This window comes from Polyodon spathula, chromosome 3, assembly GCF_017654505.1.
Source record: "Polyodon spathula isolate WHYD16114869_AA chromosome 3, ASM1765450v1, whole genome shotgun sequence".
Taxonomy (NCBI): Eukaryota; Metazoa; Chordata; class Actinopteri; order Acipenseriformes; family Polyodontidae; genus Polyodon; species Polyodon spathula.
Window position 1 is genome coordinate 55,166,568 of NC_054536.1, and position 16,457 is coordinate 55,183,024.

The 16,457-nt window shown below is 39.4% G+C and overlaps 1 protein-coding gene across 1 annotated transcript; it reads right to left on the minus strand.

The window, feature by feature from the left end:
* Positions 1–252: 252 nt before the first annotated feature.
* LOC121313199 (transmembrane protein 64-like) lies at positions 253–7,371 on the minus strand. Its single transcript, XM_041245503.1, has 4 exons — positions 7,040–7,371; positions 5,873–6,713; positions 3,002–3,157; positions 253–2,790 (listed from the first exon to the last, which is right to left on the minus strand). Exons 2-4 carry the CDS (start codon positions 6,602–6,604, stop codon positions 2,605–2,607), a joined length of 1,074 nt encoding a protein of 357 aa, XP_041101437.1. The 5' UTR covers positions 6,605–6,713; positions 7,040–7,371; the 3' UTR covers positions 253–2,604.
* Positions 7,372–16,457: the final 9,086 nt, after the last annotated feature.

The following is a 16,457-nucleotide window of genomic DNA, read 5'->3' on the forward strand; positions in this document are numbered from 1 at the left end:
GAAACCAAGCTGCTCAATGTCAGCATCCATTTGTTATGTTTTTACAACTTGTACAAGAGTAGCTGCTATTGCTGCTGATTGCAAACACTTAGATTTTTTTGTTTCACACACGACATTGACAGCGTTCGTAGAATGTGTAGAGAAAAAGAGATTTACTTTCACATAGCAGAAAAAGGTAAATTACACAAGCGGGGTAACATCACTATATAGTATATTATCTGGCCCATATTATTATTATTATTATTATTATTATTATTATTATTATTATTATTATTTTTTTTTTTTAAAAGGCAACCAAATTTTAAAAGCTAGGAGCCAGATGCCCATAAGGATTTTGGCCAACTTTGAGCCCTGGGTAAGAATGCAGATCCAGTAACACCTAACCAATTATGAGATTTTAATTTCAATTCCAGCAAACACTTTGTTTTAAATTTCTGGGCCACAGGGAACATGGCATTTTACAGCTTAGACAGTACCGTATGTTTGGCCTTGGTCTCATTCCTCAGGTGGGAGTTGATCTGGGATGTGCTGAATCTCACCAAAAAACAGAAACTGGTGAGCTTTCAAAGACTGAAATGTAAGTGTTTTGAAAGTCAAATGGTCGTATCGCTTAAACATTAGACTCTGACCATCCAATGTCTTAGATTTTTTTGTTCACTTTATTCTAACAATTGTGATGCATTCCACAATAGAATAAACAGGGATTTTACATTTAAGAACTTTTTTTCAAACATATAACACTGAACAAGCATAATACAGCGTTAAATATCAATTTACACACTGCAAAATGTTCCTGTTTGTTACAAAAAAAATATATATCTTTATAAAAATCCACTTCAGACAATTAGCTAGGACTCTCAACATAGGCTGAGCATAGGTTTTTGCCCTTTGAGGGAACAATAAAAAAGTAAGCCTAACTTTTGTTTGCTTTAGGCAAGGCGAGGTTTGGAAGTGTATTTGGTCTTACTCAGCAGTGAAGGAACAGCAGACAAGAGACCTTGAGAACAGCAAGTGTTAAGCACAGCCTTGATATGAATATCATTTGTAATACATAGAGTTCATTTAACACAGGCAGGAGCAGGTTAACTGTATACATTTAACTAATCCTAGAGAGTGTAGGTGCTTATACATCATGTATATTGATTAAAAAAAAAAATATGTTAATACTATTGCTAACCTAAAAGCCCTGAATCAGCAAGGGCAGCAATGCCCAAGACATGTCAGAACAATCACATTGTAGAGAACAGTCCAGCAACAGTGGGCGAGTTAAGTAACTGAGACTCTCAGAGCAGCTAAGTGAAAGAGCCAACTTAACGGCATGCTCAGTTCTGCTCCCTCTGAGCAGCTCACAGCACTAGACAGATTTCATCAGTGATCCAAGTGAGTGGAAAAAGTCTCGCACTGAGCTACTCCGTTACTTAAAGCACCCAGTGTATAATAGTCAATAACAGCTTCCAATGGAAGAGTGTACTTCTGGCAATTCTATATGGCTACATAAATTCTAATTTTCCTAAAGGAATTCCCAGCAACCGCAACCTATATAAAAAAGACTTTGTAGCACATAACTCCATCATTTCTCATACTTGGTTCATTTTATTACTAGATACACAAACATCAAGCCTTAGAAAAACAAGACTATGACTGAGTGTGTGTTTCATATACAGCTGCACTTCAGCTTTTATAAGCATGTAACCATTAAGTAATAAAACAATATATAATGGGGCAATGATAAAACAAATACCCATTGTACATTCAAGTGTTAGGCTAACTAGGTTGAACAATCATGAATACAAATATAAATTAGAGCAACATGACAAGTTACTAATGTAAATTTAGGATACAATATCTCCCTCTCAGTATTGTTGGGTCATGGCTGAAACAAAATGGAAAACAACATTTTTAAATCATGTGCATAGCCTTAATAACAATGTGCTTAAAAAAAAAAAAAGGTGGCAACTGTATGCAAGAACTTTTGGCTAAAAGCATTAGTGTTGTCGTCCCCTCCACCCTCTTATTTTCAGTAAGAAACACGCCCAGAAAAACGTGCCCACTAAGTTAATGGCATGTGACAAAGGGATATGACCTATAAGGAAAGGACTGCCGAGGTGATTTATGTCATTTTAAAGTGAAAATCACATGTATGTATTGTGTCAGTGCTGTTGTCATTTTTCACCAGCAGGTTTAGCAGTAAGAACTCAGAAAGTTGCAAGACAGCAGCAGATAACACACAGGCTTCATTTATATGAAAGCAAACTTTTTTTTAATTTTCAAACTTCACAGAGCACATTAACAACCTAGATTTAAATTATTAGGTAGGCTGGGAAGCCATAGCTGTGTGTTTCAACCTGATCTTTTTACTACATTTCAAATATCTGTGCTTCGTTCAGACAGACGATTTGGAAACTGATTCATTCCTGGATTTTCAGCCAAGCAGAGACAAGTTTGCATTTATAATATGTACTATTGGAAAAGATAACTGGTTGTTATACTGCAGTTAACCACGGTTTAACAGACTTCTTGCAAAACCAAATAATTACTGTTTTATTATCATAAAGACATGTCACTATAGATACAAAGCAGCCAGTTGTATAATTTGCGTGAACTTTAAACCACATTAATTCCTCCCAATGCTGACGTTCTTTTACTGCAGTAAGATGAACCGCTCAGATTTGGTGTATTGCCATTGATATATGAAGTCTTCAATTCCATTTGGCAGGCTACAATAGCAGCATTCAGTTCAACTTGTGCCCGATGTACAACATAAAACATCAGACCTATACTTATAATTATCTATTGGGGGGAAAAAAAACAAAACAAAAAAACCACAAGAAAAAAAATGTTATAACAATGCATTTGCTACAGACAAAGGAACTAGTGTGCATTTATGCATTTCATTTTACAGTGAAATATTCCTAGGAGACTATTACTACGTTTAATTTTCTTTAGCCATGTGGAAGTAATAAATGTTCAGAGTACGGAAGCAGAAATGCTAAATGCTTACCTGGAAACTAAAAATAAAATATCCACTGACGCTTTGTTCTGCAATAACATCCTCCATGGTTCGCAATGTCGTCCCCAGATAGGAGTTTAAGAGCTGGGTTGGGAGAAGTCCAACTGAAGAAGCCACAAGATAGTTTGGCAAGGGCACATCTGTGATCTGTTAAAAACAACATTAGAACACTGATATCAACATAAATTGACTGGGCATAAAATACAATGTAAAATACAAATACACAATGCATGTATGCCTGATGTGGAAACATTATCATGAGTTAATAAATTATGGCATTTCAGAATTAGCTCACTAATCTGTTATGCCTTTCACCTCTGCCAAGTTATTTAAAATGTAATTAAAATAGGATAGACTTCTATAGTAATTGACTTAAGTTATTTTAAATAACACATTCTCATACACATTTTTAACACTTATGTAATATTATCAACAATAAAAAAGCAAGCTGGAATTCTCAATAGGTGTAAGTAGTAATTTACAGCAATAGATGGCTACCTTTAAAAAATGAGACTATCCACAATACAGTATACTGTAGCCTACATTTTTTCTCTGAGTTATGGTGTTGCATGCTTCATTAACATTTTTAACACTGTAGGTCCTCTACAAATATCATCAATAGTTTGGCAATGTCATTGCCAGCTCATAAGAAAATTCTTCATGCATCCATGGTTATGGTTTCTGTCATTTTATTAACATGAGAGACATAAAATAGCAAGTTAGGCATTTTTTAGGCAGAACTGAAGACAGAACTGTAAAAATAAGTATTTTCTCAGTCAAACTTTGACCTACATTTCTGTCTTATATGAGATGTCACTTACTATTCTGAATCCCTACAACCATTGCAAATTACCACTCTCTTGCACATGGATATACCCACTGCCTTATAGTCTCCTTTTGAACTCAACCAGAATCAGTCTGATTAATCCATGGTCCATCATAGCAAATACAATGGCTTATTTATTCAAGCCATCCTTATTAAAAGCACTGTGTAAATATAGGGGTGAACATTTGATCTGTTTGCTTATAGGGTATGCTTTTCTTTCTCTGTTTTCATTTAAATTGTTAAATTCTGACTGTTTCCAGAACTGATTTAGTTCTACCAGGCTGCACACAACCTACTCAGCTATCCTAAACTGTCTGCTGTACCAAATGTAATAAGTATTGAGTTGATTCCTCTTATGGGAATTTGGAGTCCCTTCTACAAAGTGTACTCATAGAAAGACAAATCTGGAGGTAGAACATAATACATCATTTGAAATGAAGGTACACCATTGTATTTAATTAATCTCTGACTTTGAATTAGGTTTTAAAGTTGACTTACTGGCCATTTGATTGATTTTGTCAAGTAAGTCAACTACATATATTTTGAAAAAGGTTGTATGAAGGTTTTTACCTGTCCTACCGGATTAAAATAAAATAGTAAAAAAAAAAAAAAATATCAAGCACAATAAATGTCAAGTGCAATTCATGAATGTGATTAAACACTCCAAACAATCTCCACAATTTGTAAAGTGAGAATCAATTCAACAGTTAGTATGGATTTTATTTCAATAATTCAACAGCTGCATCTGAAAAAGGCTTGAACTTGATTCCTTCTGGACAATTAATGATGTACCTGAGGTTTAGTTGAAATTGCTGCAATGCTTAAAGGTCTACACCTAAAAAAAACACTCCCCATTACCATAACAGATATAGGTGGCTTGTCTCTGCTTAGTATAAAGTTTCAAGTCAGTACATAATAGCTTTACTGGTATACTTGTAATTTGTGACAAAAAGTTGGTTCACTGTGGTTGTTTAGAAGTAAAAAACGAACAGAACAAGAATTTTCAGAAATCACTGACATTTTGAGTATGAAAATGATTAAAAACATCTCGGCTGCTGTAAATGTGGTACAAAAAACGTGAGCAAATAACCTTTAAAAAGGGCTTAACATAACATGGGTTTGAGGCATGCAGAATCCTGTACTGTGGGTTGATGTTTTTTTATTGAATTGCCAATGCTTATAAAGTAAAATGTTTTCATTAACCTTTATGTTCATGACACTTTTCTAGACTAGAAATGTACTTTGAGTGTTTGAAGAAGCTGACTGCCATATTACAATTCTTTGAACCTACTCACCGTTTATTCTTGTTGCATGAACTATAGATTGCACACAGAGGTGCCAAAATGAAATAAATAGGGATCAAAGGCAAATAAAGGATTACATAAAGCCTTTACAAATCGGATCAATTGGGGCACACGTCTTTCAAGCAACCTGCCTGCATTTCTTTCTAACCACTCACTGTGACCTAAGTGGTCTACCTGCAGAGGAGGGATGGGGCAGTCACTGGAAGAGCACAATGCTGTCCAGAACAGTTTCACCGCAGTGGAAACACAGCTTTTGTTTCTCTATTTGCCCATATCTCTTTCATAAACACACACTGATGCACTCTGAAATGTATACAGTAACGTGATAGGGAGAGGAGTCATTATACTCTCCTGTGTAACTATGGATAAAAAATAAAAACGAATGAGATCTCTGCCTGTGAGATTTTACTATTGATCCTATCAGTGTAATGAAGAAGGGCAATTTAGTAGGCTGTATCTATGAAAATCCTTAAGCACTGCTCTGGAAATAAAATGAACTACCATCTACTTTTTAGCATCAAGGAACTGACACTATGCATTCAGTGTGTCTCTGGTCTCATTGTTACGACACAACATGTTGTACTCTGGCCGAGTAAATATGGGGGCTTTCCATTACCATTACAAACAGCAGCTATCTATCGCCACTATCAGTTCCTAATAATTAATGGTTAACTGGTGAGGGTTTGATGTGTAGAAAGGCAGCTCATACCACGTGAACCACATTATACTTACTGAAAACACTGCATTTTGTAGTCCAAAGGGTATTGGCGTGAGTCTTGCTAAGGCAACCACTTTAAGTCCACTTCCTCCTTCTACCACTCTGATAACAGCATTCAGCTGCTCGCTGCTCTCAATCTTGATTAAAACCCACTCTGTCAGTAATCGCTTGCAAACAACGTGGGCAATGAAAGTCCCAATCAAAACCCCAACTATCACCAGCCCCATGCCCAACACAAAACCGTACAAATAGCCAGCAGCCACATTGAGTAGTATGTATCCCCATCCACAGGGAAAGGACACAACGATCAATCCCACGATGAAAAGCAAAGCTCCAACAAGGCTGTCCAAACTCTCCACCCAAACAAGCAAGTCTTTGAGATACTGGCGCACCAGTGTTACAGATGAGAAACAAACAACTGCTAGAATACACACCAGCAAGGCGCCTTTGCAGCAACAGGTAGGAACATAGCGAGGATACCTGTTCTCTCCTATAAAGGAAACCCCGGCTTCGTTAGCTTCGTTCTGCATTTCTGATTCAGATTTTACAGAACTACCATTACTATTGGCCGCGTTCCTTTCCTCATAAGTGTTGCAGATCACAATATCCATTTCAGCGCTGCCCGTGGAATCTGGGGCTGCTCGCTGTAACCATCGGTTCAGTTGTAGGTGACTTTTCGATGCTGTATGTTTCAGGGCTTTAACAAAAAACTGCAAAGTTGCTCCTCCCGCCGTGCTCCACATCATTAAATGGTATCGCTTTCTCAGAATGGCTGACCTTCTGATACCAAGTCCAAGACTTGTTATGCATTTGCTTTTACTATGCAGGTAAAATGTTACTTTGCATTTAAGCACACTGTGGATAAAAAAAGAAATACAAAAGAGCCAATTATATATTACGACTACAGACAGCTAACATAAAAACACAGTAAACAAGAAACTAGTGTAGAGTTAGCGTATGGTAAATCTTTTTGAATGCTAAGAGAGACGCTTAACAGATATAGACAAACCGTTGGTCAATTAATCCGCTACTCGCTGTTTCCTGTAATGTAAATTATCCGACTTCTGTTTTTATCCAGGTTAACAACTCAGTCTTGAGTTAATAGAATTATTTACAATCTTTGGATGGCATATTTGTCTTGTACAGCCCATGTCAAAAACGAATTTTTAAAACATACCCACCTAAATGCCTAACATAAATATAACTGCAGAGAAAAACGCTCACGCTGCACATGTACAGCAGCTGTTGATGTGGCAAATCAGTCCAACCCCTGCAAGTTCATGGCTTTTTTTAATGCTCAAAGTACGTTGTTCAATCTGCGTAGTTTCTGTATTTGTCAGCACACCGATATGTTGCAATATTCAGTCTTCTCAGATAACTGATGTGACGCCTTTTTACCCCTTGCTGTAGTCATGGTACAAATCAAAACTAGTCTGTCATTCTTTTGTTTGGCTATTAGTATTACAGTACAGAGACACAGCCTGAGCAAAATGTGTACTCCCAGAATCCCACAACTCCACCGCGTGACCTAAATGTTGTGGTAGAACGCCTATCACGTGATCAAGGTTGCTACTTTCCCTGATGCAAATCGCGAGACTTGGTTACCTATGGTTACACCGCAGTGCAGAGCCTTCTGTGCTAAAATAAATAAACAGACAACGACAATAATGATCTCTTAATACATTTACATGTTTAACCATTTTGCTCTCTAATAACCAGAGACTGTAACCCTGTTTTAAAAATGCTATTTCAGTTAACTCTTTTTTTTTAAGTGACTGATATGTCGCAAATGGTTTAATTAAAGACTCCTCTAAACCTACAATATAGTACAATCAAACACACGCCTATGTTCAGTAAAATAAACACAAAACAACAAAATATAATGTTACTTTGTAAGCAACATTTGATATTATAATTGATGTATTTGCTGATTCTCTCTGCATTAATTCATTTTAACGTAGTATGTATCAGGTTTGTGTTTTAAAAGGAACATCTTTTTTACTATCTATTAATTGATGTTGTATTTGCCGATGAGAATGGCTACATTTACAACGTACAGTAAACAGAGGTAGCTGTGATTTAAGAAACGTGACCCTGCCCTTTTTATTGTGAATTTCAACAAACTTCTAAGTACAGTGCCAGTGTGTGTAATTTTATGGTAATTAAGGAGATGCTATGTTTAAATTCCATGCATTATATTAACATGGGTGTTTTATATCGACTTTACTTACAGTAGATAAATGTATTTCTATCTTAGTAAAATGATGATTCTTCAATTTGAATTTCATGCATTTTGACCCATAAAATGATACCAAAGTGGCACTGGCTTACCCCTCCAGGTGCTCCATGCCTCGAACAAGCATTTCCAAGATTTTAGAAAAGGATCCATTCCGGGTGCCAAAAGACATTATAAACGCTGCCAATGGATCAGGTGCACAGATCATGCAAATCAACTTAATACAGGTAAATACTTGGAGGGTAGTGTACATACAAATAAAATGAAAAGTACTTTAAATTGGCACAATGTAAATTAAAACTAAAGCTGCATTAATATGTGTGAGTGGCGGGTGCAATGTATTTATATAAATTCCCTAAAGCATAATGTGACATTTCCTTTAAAACCTTCCAGACACACATGCAGTCATTTTCAAGTATCTGAGCCTTGACGTGACAGCACAGTTTACCATTCCATTTGTTATAAACAAGGTTAACACCTGAGAGATGAGACACATTTGTTCTCAGCAATCAGCATAACATTTGCAGTGGCATATATGGTACAAGTCATCCTTTGACATCCTTTTCAACAGTTTTTTGTTGTCTGAAGGAAAGCATAATATTAGTAAAAAAATCAATTACAATATAATCTGGCTATAGGGAGACAAAGTGCAGATTGCTTATTTTGTGCACTGGAAGCCCCATATTGGGATTGGGTTCAACAGCCAAAAGGTTGAATAGAACTTCAAGGTCACCTTCAGGGTTTAATGAATAGCAAGCCAAAGTTAACACAAAGGTTTCATAAATAGGTCTCAATATCTACAGATTTTCAATTAGGTGGATGTCTAACAACGTTTGAGAATGGGTGCTGCTGTGTTCTACAATGGTCATAAAAAAGGCAAGTCAAAAATTGGACTAAAATCAATTGAAATTGTGTGTGTATATATATATATATATATATATATATATATATATATATATATATATATATATATATATACACACACACACACACACACACACACACAGTGGCTCTCAAAAGTATTCATCCACGTTGGACTTTTCCACATTTTATTGTGTTACAACATGGAATCAAAATGGATTTAATTAGGAGTTTTTGCCACTGATCAACACAAAAAAAGTCCATAATGTCAAAGTGAAAAATAAAATCAACAAATTGTTCTAAATTAATTACAAATACAAAACAAAAAATAATTGATTGCATAAGTATTCACCCCTTTTGCTGTGACACACCTAAATAAGCTCTGGTGCAACCAACTGTCTTTAGAAGTCACATAATTAGTGGAATGGAGTCCACCTTTGTGGAATTGAGGTGTTTCACATGATTTCAGGTTAAATACACCTGTCTCTGGGAGGTCCCACAGTTGGTTAGTACATTTCCTAACAAAAACTACATCATGAAGATGAGGGAACATTCAAAGCAAATCCGGAATAAGGTTCTTCAAAAGCACCAATCAGGGGTAGGATATAAAAACATTTCTGAGGCACTGAATATCCCCCAGAGCACAGTAAAGTCCATTATTAAGAAATGGAGAGAATATGGCACAACTTTGAATCTGTCTAGAACAGGCCGTCCTCAAAAACTGAGTATCCGGGCGAGAAGGGGACTAGTCAGGAAGGCCACCAATAGGCCTATTGCCACTCTAAAGGAGTTACAACAGTCTTCCACGGCTGAGCTGGGAGACACTGTGCATACTGCAACAATAGCCCTGGTGCTTCACAAAACTGGCCTTTATGGGAGAGTGGCAAAAAGAAAGCCATTGTTGAAAAAAACTCACATCAAATCTCGGCTAGAGTTTGTCAGAAGGCATGTGGGAGACTCTGAGACCAAGTTGAAGAAGATTCTATGGTCTGATGAGACCAAAATAGAGCTTTTTGGCTTCAATGTTAAGCGCTATGTTTGGTGCAAGCCTAACACCACACGTCATCCTGAGAAGACCATCTCTACCGTGAAGCATGGTGGTGGCAGCATCAGCCTATGGGGATGCTTCTCTGCATCAGGCCCTAGAAAGCTTGTGTAGAGGGCAAAATAGTTGCAGCTAAGTACAGAGAAATTGGAGGAAAACCTGTTGAAGTCTGCAAGAGACCTGGGACTTGGGAGAAGATTCATCTTCCAGCAGGACAATGACCCCAAACATACAGTCAAAGCCACACTGGAGTGGCTTAAAAACAAAAAGGTCAATGCCCTGGAGTGGCCCAGTCAAAGCCCGGACCTCAATCCAATTGAGAATATGTGGAAAGAGTTGAAAATTGCTGTTCACCAAAGGTCCCCATCCAACTTGACGGGGCTTGAGCAATTTTGCAAAGAAGAATGAGAAAAAAATTGTAGTGTCCAGACGTGCAAAGCTGGTTGAGACTTATCCAAATAGACTTATGGCTGTAATTGTTGCCAAAGGTGCCTCTACCAAATATTGACTTAAGGGGGTGAATACTTATGCAATCAATTATTTTCTGTTTTGTATTTGTAATTAATTTAGAACAATTTGTAGATTTTATTTTTCACTTTGACATTGTGGACTTTTTTTGTGTTGATCAGTGGCAAAAACTCCTCATTAAATCCATTTTGGTTCCATGTTGTAACACAATAAAATGTGGAAAAGTCCAAGGTGGGTGAATACTTTTGAGAGCCACTGTACATATGTTGTCAGATTGAACCCTGTTCTCAGAATTATTTTTGTTCAATCACCAAATGAAAATCTAAATTAGCAGAGTTCTCTGAGTCACCTTAACCATTTTCCCCCAAACGTCTTTTATACTTTAATGCTAATTCTTTCTTTCTACTATGAAAGCAAATTTTCAGTTCTTTTTTTTTTTTGTAGTGGTGATCAGTATAAAATCCCTGGCCAGATCCCTTAGGGACACAGCATAGCAATATTCAAGCACCAGCATGTCTATCTGCATTGCTTGCATCTCAAATTTTGCTGACAGAATACAAACATATTAACATTTTATGATTCTATAGTTTTTAATCTATAGTTTGTAATCAGAATCTAGCGTGATGTCATAGTCTTTGGCTCCCAAAGAATACTTTTGCTTCCATGCTGATATCAGGAAGCATTGATCGATAATTCTGGGTACACAATGATTAGCTGTGCATTATCATTGAAACATGTACTGTATTTTGTTTCTTTATTTGTGGCTGTCACAAAGACGGCCGGAGTGGGGGATGTCAGACCAGAAACAGGAACCAGGAAATAAACAGAGAGAGAGAGGTGGAGTTTGGTGGAGGTGAACGAATGGTTTCGCTCAGCATTTAATAAATGAACAGACAGACAGAAAATAAACGGTGGTAACAAACACAAAAACACAGGACCCGGCACATTGGCCAAAACAAAAGAGACAAAGAAAAAGGACTAACACTACACAAAACACGGTGAGCAGATATTAATTTTACGTTATTATTTTATTATTTATTACCTCCGTCTCCAATCCCGTTCTCCACTCGCCAAACACCCCACCCCGAGTATGTGAAAACATGCTGCTTTTATGCAGCTCGGTACAACTGCACATGAATTAATAAAGTGCAATTCCCCGTGCTCACATATTATTACTTTTTACTTGCACGTGAAGTGCTGTGCAACCCTCGTGCCTAAATACAAATATACATTTTAAACACTCGTGTTACACAGACCCGTTTATATCCCGTGTACCAATGACTATACACCAACATTAACACACAACATATAATACACACAGGGTGGGGCAACATTGCCACATACCCCCCCCTTACCCCCTTTGTGCATAGCACACATGGCCTCAATGGCCACCTCCCCCCTTAAAATCCCCAAAGTCTTGCTCAAAATCCTGGGCCAAGAACAGGGACTTTTGGTAGCCAGGCTGCTACTGGCCACGCTGTCAGCAGATGTGCTGACAGTGGGGCGAATCTCTTCTCTCGCTGTACCACTGGCAGCGGAAATGTCAGCTCCCAGACTGACTCCTTCAGCCAGGGCAAGTCCAGCAGCGGAAAAGTTGCTGGGGTTGGTGGTCACCAGACCTCCCCCAAGATCTCTGCCAGCGAAACTGCTGCGGGGGAAGGTGGTCTCCTGATCTCTCCCCCCATTATAGCCAGCAGTTCCCTATGGGGGGACTCCAGCCCCCAGAACTCCTGCGGCGAAATTGCTGCGAGGAAAGTTGGTCTCTTGACCTCTCCCCCCCACCCTTTTTCATAGCTGGCAGCTCCCTCTGGTGGGGCTCTGGCCACACTGACCCCTGCAGCCAAGCTGAGCTGACTGCAACCCCTGGCGAAGCAGTTCCAGCGAGCCCAGGCAATATGGAGCGGCTGGCAACCCCAGGCGATGCGGAGCAACAGGCGACCCCAGGCGATGCTAGGCAGTTATCCTTGGGGCGAAGCGAGGCAGGCATCCTTGGGCAAAGCGAGGCAGGGAGTCAGGACAAGCTGGGGTGCGTTTGTTGGCCCTCTTCTCGGCCACTGCGGCCAGATGGTTCTTCCCCGTGCTTCCCTCAGCAGCCTATGCAAGGGCTGCTGAGGACCACCAGCATATATTCCTGGTCATTCTGGTACAGGGAGAGGCAGCTCCTGCTCCTCTCCCATTGATGGTGATGGAGGCAGAGGCAGTTCCAGCTACTCGCCTCGTGATGGTGGGGGAAGTGATACCAGCAGGCATTCATCCTCAGCTGGTGGGGGAAGTGATACCAGCAGACATTCATCCTCAGGACTGGTGCGGCTCTCCCTCACTTGCAGGGGACTGGTGTGGCTCTCCCTCCTGCTCTGGAGACAGTGGTGGGAGTTCTCCCTCTGGCGCTGGAGACGGCAGCAACGGCTCCTCTCCCTCTGGCGCTGGAGATGGCTCCTCTCTCTCTGGCTCTGGAGGCAAAACCAGGAGGCATTCTTCCTCTGCTGGTAGAGATGGGAACTGCAAGTCGTCTCCCTTCAGCCCAATGAGGACTCAGGTAGGCGTGGCTCCTCCCACTTGGAATTCAACCTGCTGGGGCAGTCCCAAATCGGCAGCCAAGTAACTGATCACCATGGCTGCTGGGTTCACGAAGGACACTGGGTAGAAATGTTATTCCCAGCGTTCCCAACGTTCCCCATCTCTGACCCACAGCAGGTCAACAACCAGTGGGAGGTCCTCCCTGCTCCACTCCTGGTCTGCCACCCAGTCCAGCATCTCCTCAGAGGATGGGAAAGGCTCTGTCTCCTCCCTCCTGGGCTCTAGTTCCTCCTCTTCATAACTGTGGAAGGGACAGCTTGAAAAGCGATGCCCCTGTTTGCAGAGGGGGCACACTGGCGACTGCTGGTTATATCGCCCTGGGTTCCTAGCCTTTAAGAACTCCCCTGTGTCCTCCTCCTGCAGTTGTTTCTGCCGCTTTCCTCTCCCGCTTCTTCTCCCCATTTCTTTATTTATTTTTTATTTTTTTTCCCCCACACACAAAAAAAGATCTGTCATTATTTATTTTTTCCCCAAAAAAACTGCGGTCCCTGCTCTGGTCTGCGTCTAGGAGGCGGTGGTAGTCCCGTTCTGACACCACGTGTCACAAAGACGGCTGGAGTGGGGGACGTCAGACCAGCAACAGGAACCAGGAAATAAATGGCAGAGAGGTGGAGTTTGGTGGAGCTGTGTGAATGGTCTCGTTCAACATTTAATAGTGTACAGAGAGACAGAAAATAAAAGGTTAGAAGACAAACACGACACAGGACATGGCACTGGTATCCAAAATAAACAGACAAACAAAAACGGACTGTACAGAGAAAACACAGTGAGTTTCTATTTTTTTAACGATTATTATTATTATTATTACCTCCGTCTCCACACACATTCTCCACTCACCGAAAACACAACATATAACATAAAATACACACAGGGGCGGGCACTTTGCCACAGAGTATCACAGTGACTTCGATTCCTTCCACAAAGGCCCTTGAGCCAACAAAATAGGCAAGTTTTCCTTCTTTGCAAGCCTTTTCAATTTCTTTCTCAGTTGGCTGGGGATAAATCCTCTGCAAAGAGTAAATCATTTTCCTTCCAAAAGGTTGATTGCTTGGCAGATCTCCAAATAATGTTTCATTGTGAAATGTATTATGATACCATGGTGTTGTGAGTTCCCAGGTTGTTTCATGCCAAGTCTATGGACACTGTCAATGACATAATGTAGTTTATCTGTGTGATTGGAAGCTATGGTTTGGCAAATCTTGATAGCTTTGTCTCTTATGCTTTCTCCCTCCTTTTCAGCCAGCCCATACTAACTAAATCCCAGCGCCTTTTTGTATCTTTCAAGCTCGGCTATTTTTAGGTCAAATTCATCAAACTTCTCTGAATTATTTACTCGAGCTTCCGTTTTTGTTTTACTTTATTTTTCATATTTTAATTTCAGCAGACATGAAATCAATAGTTTTTTTTGAGCCCTTTTGATTCTCATTCTCATCCATTAACTTTTCCAGACAACCAGCTCTTTCGTTGATTAGTTTAACCAGTTTCAGTGTCAAAATTATATTACGTTCCATGTCAAGGCTTGCATCCTTTCGGTTTTCCAGTTTCACTTTTTTTGTTGCGGGGCTTTTCGGTGGAGTAGCTGGAAGTTCAGTAAGTTCAAAGGGCTCTGCCATGATGTTTGCAGAGCTGTATTCTCCCGCGTTTTCAACCGCAATGTTAGCCCTTACCTCATCTCCTTGGGGAACCGTGGACATATTTGATTTGACCCTGCCCTTTCTCTTTCCACTGTACATAACAGCTTGGTATGTTTTATTCTTTTCAAGTTTTATATCTTCGTTCTTGTTCTTTATTATTTTGGTCATTTGTTCAGGAAGATATTTATTCTGTACTGTGTAAGTTTGCTAATTTATGTTATGGTTAATTTGATAAATCAGCAAATCGCCGTTTTATTTTTTCCAAAATATTTAGGGGAATCCTCACCTACGACTCTCTGATGTAAAGCCCAAATAAGTTCAGTAGGTCTGCATCCTAGTATTACTATAAGCCAAGCATCAATTCTCCAGAAAAAGCTTACCATACACAATGAAGACACAACCAATTTTTATTAACCTGTATTTGTAACTGGTATAAGTTGTGTAATTTTATTATACTGTAACATATAATTAGTTATATATTATGTATTTTGAAACTTGTAAACCATGTAACTTGTGTACTACGTTGTCTTGGGGGCAGGGCTATATTAAGGGGCGGGCCTACAGGGCCCAAGCCCAGGGCCCCCAGCAAACTAGGGGCCCCATAATTATGATCTTACATATTTCATCTTCCATTTGTTTTATTTACTGAGCCTTAGAATGCAGAGGTATCACGTGTACATAACTGTAAGACTAGTATATAATGTTCACAATTTTTATGTAATAACACTTGACACACCCCTCTTTTTAAAATGGCTCAAGTGTTTATGATACGCGACCAGCTTTAGTGCAACAAAATCCAAAGTTTTAGCTTGTTTTTACAAAAAAAAAAAAAGACAAGCCTCTACAAGACAGCTGTGAAGTGGCTGACTAAAATGACGAGGAGCAAGGCGGCCCATGGAGCTGGTAATGTTGAGAAACTGCAGACGAAAGAAAATGCGGTAGAAATGCAACAGCCTCTTAACTACATTCGAAGCTGCTCAACAAAAGGTCAGTTTATCTAATCTGTGCCCAAGGCCCTGTGAGTTCTTAATCTGGCCCTGCTAGGGTGTCAAATGAATAAATAAATGTACTGACATTTATTTGGATGTTATTATAAATTAATCTTCATTAAAAAACACTTCAACTGAAAACAATGCAGCGCTAGTGGGAGAGCATGACAAACAAGTGACAATACAAGATAATTCTGTTTTAAAAAAACATGCACTTAAATTATAGTGAACCCCATTTCACATAGCAACTAATGTTGACCAAATATTATTTTTAAAACACTTTGAATAAACATCACCATCAATACAACGAGCTTTTGGAGTCTCCAGTTCATACCGCATCTTGTTAAATGCAGAAAACAACAAAAATGTAACAGTTTTAATCACTAGATGGCACATTCGAGAATCAATTCTTGCATTCTTGACACATCAGCGTGCTCTGGAAAGTCTGTAATTAAATATCTGTGACTCCTGGTAAAATTGCCCACAGGGAAAAAAAATGGTTTCAACCCAAAAGCTTTACTAGCCATTATAACGTACGGTACCTTGGCCTCTCCCATTTAAAACTTGTGCGGATGGGATGTGCAGCTTACAGTTCTCTAAAGCAGAACGCTAGTTTACCTACCGTAAACCTGGTTCCCTGAAAGAGAAGATGGCCACCAACATTGTTATGGGATACACTCCTGCCTATTGGTAGGTGTTACTGAGCTCCTATAGCAAAGCTGCCGATAGGCCCCTTTCCCCCAGTGACGTTCTCAGTCCCGCCTTCCGAGGGTACTTAACCGTCAGGCA

What these genes read in the sequence shown, in the direction of transcription:
- LOC121313199 (XM_041245503.1), bottom strand. Translation starts at nt 6,604, where the DNA reads ATGATGTGGAGCACGGCGGGAGGAGCAACTTTGCAGTTTTTTGTTAAA. An exon ending in TACAAAATGCAGTGTTTTCA is followed by an intron (nt 3,158 to 5,872) that starts GTAAGTATAATG and finishes TGTTTTTAACAG; the next exon opens with ATCACAGATGTGCCCTTGCC. An exon ending in ATTTTATTTTTAGTTTCCAG is followed by an intron (nt 2,791 to 3,001) that starts GTAAGCATTTAG and finishes TCCCCCCAATAG; the next exon opens with ATAATTATAAGTATAGGTCT.